The sequence below is a fragment of the Musca autumnalis genome, unplaced genomic scaffold, assembly GCF_047663935.1.
Source record: "Musca autumnalis isolate F117 unplaced genomic scaffold, ASM4766393v1 scaffold_1, whole genome shotgun sequence".
Classification (NCBI taxonomy): domain Eukaryota; kingdom Metazoa; phylum Arthropoda; class Insecta; order Diptera; family Muscidae; genus Musca; species Musca autumnalis.
In genome coordinates, this window is record NW_027411644.1 from 83,851,401 (window position 1) to 83,864,985 (window position 13,585).

The following is a 13,585-nucleotide window of genomic DNA, read 5'->3' on the forward strand; positions in this document are numbered from 1 at the left end:
TTCAACCAATGACATTGCCGACCAAATACGGGGCGTTTCCATTTTATGTTTGGTTTACCATTAAACACATTCAAAGTAACAAAGTCCTTCCTTGTAACTAAATCCCAAATGTATCCCTTTTCCATACAAAACAACTTGCCTATTCGTTCCTCATATCCCTATTTTCACTGATTATGCGCATGACAGAACACTAGCTCAAAATGCTGCATGGGGGTGGTGTCCTCACAAACCAAAACTGTAACATTTTGTCAAGTGTTTTTCCGTTGAAATCAGTTACGTCTTAACTTTAAAACAGTTACAAACGTTGAAGACGAAACATTTTTTTTTCTTTCGTGGGGGAATTACGCGAAACGGAAAAGTCAATCATGACCACTATTTTGCCAACAGAAAATGTTACACAAATTGAGTCATCATCCGCAGTGGTTGGTACTACGACGACGGTGGTAATGAATAAGAAATCTTCTCGTAAATCTTTGAAGTCAATTTTAAACACAACGGATGGCGGCAGTTCGGCTTCATTTCAACTGACCAACGGTACTTCAAGCGGCGGAAGTAATCGTGTACCCAAGTGTGCCCGTTGTCGTAACCATGGTTGGATATCGGAATTACGCGGTCACAAGAAACATTGCACCTATAAAAATTGCCGTTGTGCCAAGTGTGTGTTGATATTCGAGAGGCAGCGAATTATGGCGGCTCAGGTGAGTTGGAATTAAAGTTGGTTTTGGTTTGGAAAGAAGCAAGAAACTCGGGGGGCATCCTGAAAACCAGTGCAGTTGTTGTTGTAACAGTGTTTTATTTTATCTTTGTAAGTCCATTATTTGCTTAATCTGGCTCTGGGTCTATCTCCAGTTCTAGAAATGTGGCTGCTTCGATGGGATGTAACCACAGTTCTACTGGAGTTGGTTGAGTAGGTTTGACAGAGCAGCTGAACAGGTTCAGTGTATATTGGCCCCGTGTCACATGCTAGGCAGATGTTTCGCACGTTGTCATCGATCTTTGCCCTATAGAAACTCAGACGGCTGCACCTCCCGAGCGTAGATGAAACAAAACTACTCTGGTTCGTTGTAGCAGCTGACGCTTCTCAGCTGCGATAGATGGGGGATGTTATCCGAGAACCGCATTCACACGATAGTTGTGTGGTTGCATAGCTTACCACAGACCGACCTATCGGATTATATGAGGTCAAAAAATGTCTTTGTCTGCACCCCAAGTGCTTCCGGCTAGGGACTTGAGGACCTTGTTTCTACATCTCAGCTTGTCGCAAGCGCGGATGTCATGAACATGCTATTAAATGTGAACCCTAGACTTTTGGGGTAATTTGTTGTCGGAATTCTGATACCGTCGACCATGACATTCAACTCTATTCTCACTTATGCCGTCCATGTGGTGAACAGAGTGGCCGTAGATTTATTGGCGGATATTTGCATATTCCTCTGGTGGAAAAAGTTGACCACCTTTAGGATTTCAGCCTTTCACAAAGGACATCGGGGAAGGTACCTGACGCAAAGATCGTACAATCATCCACATACGTTACGATCTCAACGCCGTCTGGAGGGGGTGGAATACAGGAGAGGTAGAGGTTGAATAGTTTCGGAGATATCATCGCTCCTTGGGGACCCGGCACACCAAGTGCTGCCTGTTTTACTCTACGGGGCTTGGACTTCCACGTTTGTAGGACTGGCGTCCACAAATATAAATGATTATCCAACGTGTCAAACTTGGTCGAAGTCTGTCCGATGTTCTCAAACAGCGTTGAGTGCAGTGGACAGTATCAAAGGCATCTGATTGGTCGAGCACCACCAACACTGTCCTATCTCATGGTTTGTTCGGGCTGAGTCCTCGTCTAATATGTGTGGAGATGGCGTGCAGCGCTGTTGTTGTAGGAGCATGAAACCTATGTACGTAGAAGCACAGGTTTAATGTTGGGTTGGCAGCCGCTGGCCGAACCACTATGGTTTCGGGTCAATCCGGTACTAAAGAACCCGCTGCCGTGCAGCGCTGTTGCTGTGCTGCTTACGGAACTTATGCTGATGATCGGCAACTGGATTGCTGACGCTGTGGAGAATTAAAGCAACAAGGGTCTTTGCTACGGGTGATAAGAGCGAAATCGGTCTGCACGATTCACCTTTGCTGACTTCAGTAGCGGGACCATAGTGGACCATAGTGTCCATTTTCCAGAATTCGAGAACAATGTGGGTGGCCAACGACAGGTTGAGAACTTTGGTGAGATACTCGACTCCTGGCTCATACAGCTGTTTCAGTATTACCATGAAAATTCCATCACGGCCCAACGCTTTTGGTGATTTAGCGTTCCTGATGACATTCCCAACAATATCCATTGTAAATTGTGGTGGTTCATACTCGGCTGGAAGAGATCTAATGCGACGTAGTACCTCTTCGCACCTATTCGTGTCAGTCGGCGTAACGTCGCCAAAAGGGGTCCTGTCCATGTTTCGAGAGTGACGTAACCGTTGCCCACATTTCATTTATTCCCGCTCCACTTGTTCCGCTTATGCTCACCCACCAACCTGTTAACTTCCAGTGTCAGCTCCCTGAATCTGGGATCACTGGGGTTGGCATGACTAAGCACATCATGTTCATTTTCTATTACCGTTACCCCTGCTGGGAGGTTTGGTCTCACTTCGGGTATTCCACTAGAAGGTATATGGCGAGCTGCAGCAGTGATCATATCTGGGAACGCTCTTTCTGCTACCCGAACATTAGAAATGTTGGGCAGATTTCTGAAGCGGTGATTATTGAACTCTCTGAAATTCGGTCAATTCGCTTTCCCATGATTGATGAAAGTGGGGCGTTCAGAGTTGATGAAATCTGGCGGTCTGCTGATGGAGACAATTATGGGGAGATGGTCAGAACCGAGTGAAACGACGGGTTGCCAGGTTTGGGCAGATCTATAAAGCTCTCTGAAACCCGGTCAATTAGCTTTCCCACGGCGTTCAGAGGTGATGAAATCGTGCGGTATGCTAATAAAGACAATTATGGGGAGATGGTCCGACCCATGATAAACGGCGGGTTGTCAGGTCACGTCGTTTGTTATTTCTGACGAACTGTGACACTTTCCGCTAATTTTGGTTGGGACGTTCTCATTTACCGTGCAATCTGCTCAGCCAGCACTGTACCCCTCTAATCGTTTTTGAGGATCGAATGCTACAACTTATGATGAGCATTAAAGTCTCCCAAGACAGACGGTTATGACCTTCCAAAAGCGGGCTAATGTTGGGCCTATAACCTGGAGTACAGCTATTTATCGGCGGGATGTATACCTCGGCACTTCCACACCTGACTGCTATTGTATTTGTATTGAACAGTCAGCGTGACCGCTGGAAAATTTCAAAAAGTGTCACAAAAAGTATCATTTCTGAAAAAAGTGGCACATGTCTTTCGGAAAAGTGGCACAAAAGGTGGCACAATTTTTCTTATTAATAAAAAACTGAAAAAATATTAAAACTCAACAGAAACAATTCGTACAATATATTAAAAAATACATTAAATCACTTTTTTGAACTTCTAAAAATTATTGTTTTGTTCCTGTACTTTTTATACCCTACAACACTATGTGGGCAGGGTATTATAACAAGCCATGTGTCCGTCCGTCCGTTCTTCTGTCCATCTAAACCTTGTAATCACGCTACAGGTCGCAATGTTGATCGGATCGTCACCAAATTTTGGGTGCTGATGAGGGTCCCGGAGGGGAAGAAGCCTATTGATTTTGGTGATGGTCGGATAATATTTAGTGGTCGGAATGGGCAAAAAACTTATTTGGAGAAAAATTCAACGTTTTTTCCAAAGCAAATATCTCCGCTTCTATGAGGGGTATATCAAAATCTAATGAAAGTAGAAAGTATCATCTTTCTAACGATGTAAAGGTGGTCAAACAACGAAGATATCGCAATAGCCGCAAATTTAACCGAACTTTTCATTTTTGCGATTTTAGTAATAATGACGATTATCACAGTTTTGGTTAGCGACTTTCCAAAAACAAAGTCTGACTATGAAAGAAGAAAATTCCATCTTTACAATGGTGCAAAGTAGGTTGGCGTAGGTGGCCAAATAACGGAGATATCGCAATATTCGGTAATACATCCCATTTTTCCATTTTTTTGTAATCACGCTACAGGTCGCAATTTTGGTCGGATCGTCACGAAATTTTGGGGGTTAATGGGGTTCCTACAGAGGAAGAAGCCTATTGATTTTGGCGATGGTCGAATATTAGTCAGGTGTCGTAATGTGAAAAAAACGTATAAGGAGAAAAGTCCAACGTTTTATTTCAAAGCGAATATCTCTCTTCTGTAAGAGGTATATCGAAATAAAAACCTGTCAAGGAAAGTAGAAAAGATCACCTTTACAACGATGTGAAATAGGTTTTCATAGGTGGTCAAACAACAGAGATATCGCAATAGTCGGTAATGCATCCCTTTTTCCATTTTTTGTGCAGTCACACTACTGATCGGATCCTCACGAAATTTTGGCGGTTGATGGGGGTCTCACAGAGAAAGAAACATATTGATGGTTGGCGAACATTCCACTTTTCCATTTTTTATTTAAGTTGCACTGACGACGTACTTAAATGCGTTTCAAAATTTACCTGTATTAATGAAGACCATGGCAGAACTACCAGGTAGTGGTATCACACCAGCTGATCGAATATCAAATCCCTTTATAAAAAAAATTATTTTTGTTGTAATTTCCCCAACAACATAAAGAAAGTTTTGACATAACATATTCAAAATTTTACGATGCCACTACCTGGGTATTTGTGCCATGATGAAGACATTCAGACACTTTTTTAGCTCAAAATTGTAATAATAGTACTGTTTTGCAGGTTCGGGAGCACAACTAATATTTTATTTTATTTTATTTTATTTATTTATTTATTGTTGAATACCTACACAACAAGACATAAAAATCTTATAATTACAGTGCAGGATTATTTAAGGAATACAATATCCAAACAATATTGAATCGACAATTATTTATTAAATAACTAGCTGACCCGGTCCGCGTTGCTGGCCCGTTGTTTGGGTTCTCCGTGTAAACTTTAGTTATCTATCCAGTATTGATACACCCATAATCCCTCTAGAAACTTCATAATATAAATCAATGTTTTTGACATAAATTCCATATAATGGTATCCCCCAAATTTAAGATATAAAATCTCTTTTATTATACCCTTCACCATAAATCGACAGTTTAAAGCACTTTGTGACCCACATATATCGGTGCACGTCAATTGACATTGCTATATATTGGATTGTTGGTCTCGGTTGGGGTCGTAATTATTACCGCAAAGAATTGTTGGTATAGGTCCACGTTTTGATATAGCTCCCATAAAACGGTACCGGCTGATTTTCGCTATTTTTGAGGATTTAACATCATTATCACACCGAAATGGCTGAAATCTGGTTTTAATATATTTTAAAGAGGAGGGCATAAATATTCGTATCGACCGAAAGACACGCCTTTTTATTTGCGCTCGGAATGTAACAGTAATAGGTTCACGTTTTGATATAGCTCCCATAAAACAGTACCTCCCGATTATCGATAGTTCAGAGATATAGCCACTGTTCAGTATACGTCCTCATTTTGATATAGCTCCCATAGAACGGTGGCGCCTGATGTTCGCTATTTTTAGTGGATTTAACCTCATTCAGTCCGATCGAACGTAACCCTTTTTTCTTCGCGCTCTATATGCAATAGTGGTAAAATACCCCTCAGCGAAATGTATGTTCCTTCGGGATATGTATGGCAACATTTATATAATTCATAAAAAAATTACTTCTATAAATTGTAGTTGTTATTATCGAGATTTTGCTGTATTTAAAAATGTATCTTTACCTAGCTATTCCAAGGACTGAAATCAATGCTCATGAAGTTTCACTTCCCACATTTTGAGATTTTATCCGTAATTATAATATTTTCAAAAATCGAACTCGATCACGGTATTCTGATTCCAATGATGATATTGTATTGTATATCAATAACTTTGTCTGATTTCCAATGGATCTTTCTGGAATTTCGTTCTTGTGACATCTCAAGTTATCCGGATTTTACTGTATTCCAAAATGTGGAGTTGATCGAGCTGTCCCACTTATTGTTTAGTGTTCAGCGTTTATAGCGTTTTTTAGGCATGCTTACAAAATTATGTATATTATCTGAAATAATAAATGTTTGCAAATTTTGTGATGACCGCGATATTTCACTTTTCGCGATATTTCACTTCTGCGAAGACCATTCAGGGTCAAGACAGTAATTACAGTAGTATTGCAAACAATCTGTAATAAATACGTTCAAAAATATCATGGACTTCAGATTAAAAAAAAAACAAAATTTGAAGGAGAACCTCCGGTCACTACACTTAGCCGTATTAAAATAGCTCACGACCGCGCTATCCCACTTGTCCAAGCTAGTGTTTATATCATTTTTGTGTCACGCTTACTAAAATTATGTATATTAATTGAAATAATACATTTTTGAAAACTTTGTGATGACCGCGATCATTCAGGGAAAACAATCTGTAAACAATACATTCAAAAATATCAAGGATTTCAGATTTTCTTAAAAACATTGTGGGGGAGGACCACCGGTCACTATAAAAACGGCTTACGACAGTTCTAATTAATTGAAATAATACATTTTTGAAAATTTTGGGATGACCGCGATTTTCACTTCCGCGACGCACTATGTCGCACTATGTCGCGAGTTCATATTAACTGTGGCCAAAAATAGAAGGAGTTGTCGTAGGTGCATCAATTTTGGTACACGTATCTATTATTGACTTACAATCTTCAGGACAAAAATTTGGGTTGGTCGGTCCACGTTTTGATATAGCCCCCATAGAACCGTACCTCCCGATTTTTGGTATTTTGAATGTTTAAGACACAATGACCAACCGAAAGTATTCAAATTTTGTGGTTAGTCTTCGGCAGAGGTATCAAACATTCCAACAGAGAATTGTGGGCTTAGGTCCACGTTTTGATATAGCCCCCATAGGACGGTACCTCCCGATTTTCGGTATTTTGGAGGTTTTAGCCTGATTATCACACCGAAATGGCTGAAAATTGGTATTAAGTCTCCGTTGGGGGACTTATAACCTTCCACCAGAAATATGTCGGTATAGGTCCTCGTCTTCCTATAGCCCCCATAGAACCGTGCCTCCTCATTTTCGGTGTTTTGAGTGTTGTGGCCTCAATATCCACCCGATATGACTGAAATTTGGTGTTTAGTCTTCATATTGTTTGTGAGCATATTGAATATATCAAACTCTTGTCTTTATATATGAGAAATTTCCTTTAAAAAAATTTTTGACCGATTAGTGGTCAAGAAACGGTAAATTTTTTGTAAAAAATCGAATTTTGATTTTCGCTGTTCACAATTTTTTTAAAAATTAATATTTTTAAAAATTCTCTCGTTTTAAAGCAAGACTATTAGGTACTTAATAAGCCCACAAAAATATATGATGATCGGTTCATTCGTTTTCGGGCTATAGCAAAACGATTTGTTAAAAAAGGGGGTATCCTCTCAGTAAGGTGGTCGCTGAAAAAGAGAAGTGACACATTCGTCTGCAAACCTCTGCAGCTGGGACCTTTATATATTTGAAGTACTCACTTTTTACTACTCATACAGCAAAAAATATCGATATACACTTTTATACAATTTTTTTCCCACTCCACTCAATTTAAAATTTGCTTCAGAAAATTAATAAACTTAGTAGTACATGTTTGGGTAAATGTAAACACCATATGATTAATATTTACATGCAAACAAAGGTGTAGCCAAGTTTATTACATCCCAAGAGAACTTAGGAACCATTTTTGCAGCGACCGCTACTTTTAAATTTTAAATATTAACACATAATATAATTTATTAATTTTAGAAAAAAAAAACACACAAAAATAGGTATTAACTAAAATTGTCGGATTTAAATCCTCATATAGCAAAAACTACTTCACGTATCAGTACCAAAATTCAGATTCTTCTTAATTAATATGTTTTCTATCACTCCCCATCAATAAATTTGTTCAACGAAGTATTTAGTTTTTACCATTTTTGGCCACGGTCGTGACACTGTGCGACGACCATTCAGGGTCAAGACTGTAATTACCATAGCATTGCAAACAATTTGTAAACAATATATTAAAAAGTATCTTGAATTTCGCGGTTTTCTTAAAAAAATTGTGGGGAGGACCACCGGTCACTACACTTAGCGGGATAAAATAATAGATTACGACCTATTCTCAGACCTAAAAACTCCACATACAAAATTTCATAAGATTTCTCAATCGATTTTTCGGAATTTCTATATAGTGATATCTCAAGTCATCGGGATTTTACTGTATTCCAAAACATGGCGTTGACCGCGTTATCCCACATATTGAAGCCAGTGTTTAAGCGGTTTTGTAGTCACGCTTACTAAAATTAGGTATATTATCTGAAATAATACATTTTTGAATAATTTGGGATGACCGCGATATTTCACTTCCGCGACGACCGTTCAAAAAAATATATAGCCTATTTTCACCACCGGTGTTCCCAGTACATTATCTGAAATTTTCAAGAAAATCTATTCAGCCGTTTTTGAGTCTATTCGGAACATACAAACATACTAACATACACACATTGCCTTTTATATATTAGACTAGCTGAACCCGGTGCGCTTTGCTGCCCCGACTACGATAAAATATAATGGAATGCCATAATTATTTTAACGTTTTTAATATTTTAGCGAATAAATATAGGAGATATGAAGGCGTTATATACCTATTCAGGGTTGTTGTGGAGCTACTATGGTATTTTTGTATGTTTCAGGAGGTAACACTCCTCCGAAAGCCTTTCCGCCTATAAGTATTCCTAATATATGTATATCATAATAAAACATAAATCTTAAGAAGTCTCTCAAAGACATGATACTTAATAGCTGTAGCCTTGCTCAATTCCTTCCCGACTATAAGTACTTCTGTAAATAATGATGACTTTTACTGACTGCCAAGTCTTCAAAATTTCATTGAAATTGAACATACGTAACAAAAACATGAAATCGACCGAAAATATATATGGGTAGCTATATTCCTATATGAACCGCTCTCGATATAATTCGTCAAATTTATTTTTAGACCAAATCCCGACTCACATTTACATTTTGTGCATAAAATACAGAAAATCAGCGTAAAATATATATGGGAGCTATATTCAAATCTGAACCGATTTCGATATGATTTGGCACATTTATGTCTAGACCAAATCCCGTTACACATTCCAAATTTCAGCGAAAGTGGACATATATACAGTGTTTGGTGCATCAAATGAGGAAAATCGGCCGAAAATATATATGGGAGCTATATCCAAATCTGAATAGCGAGTTTTGTGCATAAAATACAGGAAATCGGCCGAAAATATATACAGGAGCTGTATCCAAATCTGAACCGATTTCGATATAATTTGGCACATTTATTTCTAGACCAAGTTCTGTAACACATTCCAAATTTCAGCGAAATTGGACATATATAGCGTGCTTGCTGCATAAAATACAGGAAATCGGCCGAAAATATATATGGGAGCTATATTCAAATCTGAACCGATCTCTATATAATTTAGCACATTTATTTCTAGAACAAATTCCGTCAGACCCCCCAAATTTCAGCGAAATTTAATATATATAGCGTGTTTGGTGCATCAAATGTGGAAAATCGGCCGAAAATATATATTGGAGCTATATCCAAATCTGAACCGTTTTCGATATAATTTGGCACATTTATGCCTAGACCAAATTCCGTTACACATTCCAAATTTCAGCGAAATTGGACATATATAGCGTATTTGGCGCATCAAATGCGGAAAATCGGCCGAAAATATATATGGGAGCTATATCCAAATCTGAACCGATTTCGATATAATTCGGCATATTTATGTCTAGACCAAATTCCGTTACACATTCCAAATTTCAGCGAAAGTGGACATATATACAGTGTTTGGTGCACCAAATGCGGAAAATCGGCCGAAAATATATATGGGAGCTATATCCAAATCTGAACCGATTTCGATATAACTTGGCACATTTATTTCTATACCAAGTTTTGTAACACATTCCAAATTTCAGCGAAATTGGACATATATAGCGTGCTTGGTGCATAAAATACAGGAAATCGGCCGAAAATATATGTATATGGGAGCTATATTCAAATCTGAACCGATCTCTATATAATTTAGCACATTTATTTCTAGAACAAATTCCGTCAGACCCTCAAAATTTCAGCGAAATTTAATATATATAGCGTGTTTGGGGCATCAAATGTGGAAAATCGGCCCAAAATATATATTGGAGCTATATCCAAATCTGAACCGTTTTCGATATAACTCGGCACATTTATGCCTAGACCAAATTCCGTTACACATTCCAAATTTCAGCGAAATTGAACATATATAGCGTGTTTGGTGCATCAAATGCGGAAAATCGGCCGAAAATATATATGGGAGCTATATCCAAATATGAACCGATTTCGATATAATTCGGCACATTTATGTCTAGACCAAATTTCAGCGAATTTGGACATATATTGCGTACTTGGTGCATAAAATACAGGAAATCGGCCGAAAATATATATGGGAGCTATATTCAAATCTGAACCGATCTCTATATAATTTAGCACATCTATTTCTAGAACAAATTCCGTCAGACCCTCCAATTTTCAGCGAAATTGGACATATATAGAGTGTTTGGTACAAAAAAAAAAAGAAATTGGCCGAAAATATATGTGTATGGGAGCTATAACCAAATCTGTACCAATCTCAATATAATTTGGCACATTTATTTCTAGAACAAATTCCGTGAGAAATTCAAAATTTCAGCGAAATTGGACATATATAGCGTGTTTGGTGCATAAAATAAGGAAATCGGACGAAAATATATGTATGTGGGAGCTATATCCAAATCTGAACCGATTTAAATATAATTTGGTAAATTTATTTCTACATAAAACTCCGTCACGCATACAAAATTTGGAGATTGTATCTGTAACAGTTCTAAAGATATTTGCATACAAAATCATAATTTTTTAGAGGTACCTCCGGCTTTGATCTCCAGATCAACGCGAAATTTCAAAAAATGATATAGCCTATTTTCATTCCAGGCCATGTAGCAATGTACCCTACAAATTTCAGTAAGATCTGTTCAGCGGTTTTCGAGTCTATAAGGCACAAACAAACAAACAAACAAACAAACGTACAAACAAATTTCAATTTTATATATGGTAACATGGGGCGCCTTCGCCACTGGGGCGGGTACGCCATCGCCGATTTTCTTGCAAAATACAAGTGCTAGAAAAAATCGGTTAAAGTCAAAATTGTGAGTTTAATGAAGACCTATCATCTCCCAAAAGTTGGCAGGTGTGTCGTAAGTATGATAGCGGACGCACGCGGTTTTGTGTTTTGAGGGTATTGGGAAAAATAATTATGGTAGATGTTTTTTGTGATATCTTCTTTACCTTTTGTGATATCAAAAACATATTTTATGCCGTTAGAAGACAACTACTGAAGAATAGAAATGCCAATAATTTGCATGAAAAAAGCAATAACAAATGTCAATATATTCATATTATGAGATATGTTGGGGGTGGGGCGCCTACGCCATGGAAGGGGTGTGGTGGGTTAATGTCAGAAATTTGTCATGTTTAACTTCAATTCTTTATGCCATAGATATACCACACTATAATGTGAAGTTAAAATCAAATAGTATCATAAACGTATCTTGTTTTGGTTATATTATGGTTTTTGTACCTAAATTCAAGGAACCTATTTCAATTAACCGCTAGAATCGATTACTATTTGTGAATTTTAGAAGCATTTTTGATTATTCAATAGAAACATGCTCCTTTTTCGCATAATGTTGAAATTAAAGAAAAAAGTATGGTAAATTACAGTTTTGGAGTCCGTTGGAAAATGTTCAATATCGATGGCGAAGCTGCCCCATGGGTGGGGAGCCTTCGCCACTTTTTAGACATTTTGTAAATTCTCAAAAATAATATATTAAAAACAAAATTATAACCACTTATATATCAAAACTTATAGTCAAGATACGCTAATATTTGTACCAAAAATAATATTTGAAAAAACTTTAACGGTGTCGGTATGGGAACATTTTGAACAAAAACGTGGCGAAGGCGCCCCATGTTACCATATATAGATTACTTTCAAAAGTTTTCCTTTTTAATAAGAAAGCCACACAACTATTTTTCAACTATACTAAGTGCATTATCCGTAGAAATGTCCACGAAATTCTTCTAAGGAAAACAGCACAACGTTTTTTTTTCGAAATTCACAATATGCTATATTGCCATGTAAAATGTATGTAGGGGATTTAACTGAGCAAAAAAGTCCACTAGATCATACACATAGCCCAGAAAGTCTGCGTTCACCTTACTACTTTTCAAAAATGATGCTAAAACTTTAATAAATAGGTAAATGAGATTAGTTGTTCTTTCATAAATATGTTATTGACACTCTTTAGTACCAGAATAAAAAGAAAAATTCCAGAAAATATATTATTTTTGCGAAGATAACGGTAAAAAAGTGTTACAACTGCTAAATTAGAGCCCCAAAAAGTCTGCGTTCATTTTGAATGTTGCAAAAATACTGTTAATTTTTTTTGATTTTTTTTGAAGTTTTCTCCCATTTTTAATCAATATTGTCACAGCTGGTCATTCTGTGAGGTCGTTTGCACACTTAACTTAAAAAAGTAAAGTATTTTAAGAACGGAAAACAAGGGCAATGAAATTGGCATCGATAAAAGGAAAATTCTAAGTAAATTATGGAAAAAGCTATCGAAATATTGGCGAAACTGTAGGTAGAACATATTAGCTATACATAGAGTGATAATTAACTATAAACAGACCGGAATTTTTACGTCAAAACCTTGATATGGGCATTATATAGGAGCCAAAACCTTACAATCTCAGCAGTATGCTTTGAAACGTTACGTTGTTGCAACCAAAATTTCGTAGCTAAACCAAGTTCTTCTGCATTTTTGGTTCAAATTGCCCTTCATGATGTTTAGGTAACCATTGTCGATTCAATAAATACAAGTTAGTCCACTCCAGAAGCTGCTACACACCCCCAAAACAAAACAGCACCCTCGGCATTTTTTACAGTGTAAAGCAAGATTTTGTTTTTCAAGCGCTGTTCGAGCTTTCTCCAAACAGTTTGAAGTCCTTTCATTGCAAACATACAGAACATGCTTTCGTCCGAAAAAATGACTTGATTCCGGAATACTGGAGGCTTGTTTATGTATTCATTAGTAAATTCAATATGCTTCTCCCTCTTCACTAGTGATATGTACGGCTTTCGCCGTGCGACTATACCGTGATATCCAGCTTTATGCAGTATTTTTTCTGGCGGTTTGTGCACAAATACTTTTTTTGGATGCCATTTTCACATTTTCAACAATTTTCGAAGTAATTATCGGACTGTTTGTTTTAACTATATTAGTTATGTTACGCTCCTCCCGTTCTGATAATATTTTTGACCGTCCAAAACTGAGCTTTGACCGTCCAAATCTGGGCTTCAAAATTCCGATTTG

At 37.5% G+C, this 13,585-nt stretch overlaps 1 protein-coding gene across 1 annotated transcript in view; it reads left to right on the forward strand.

Moving 5' to 3' along the window:
- The first annotated feature begins 365 nt into the window (after positions 1 to 365).
- dmrt93B (doublesex-Mab related 93B) overlaps positions 366 to 13,585 on the forward strand; it is a 38,789-nt gene continuing 25,569 nt past the window's right edge. Inside the window, exon 1 of the mRNA XM_073964995.1 lies at positions 366 to 698. Within this exon, the coding sequence (XP_073821096.1) occupies positions 366 to 698 (333 nt within the window). The remainder of the gene's footprint in view (positions 699 to 13,585) is intronic.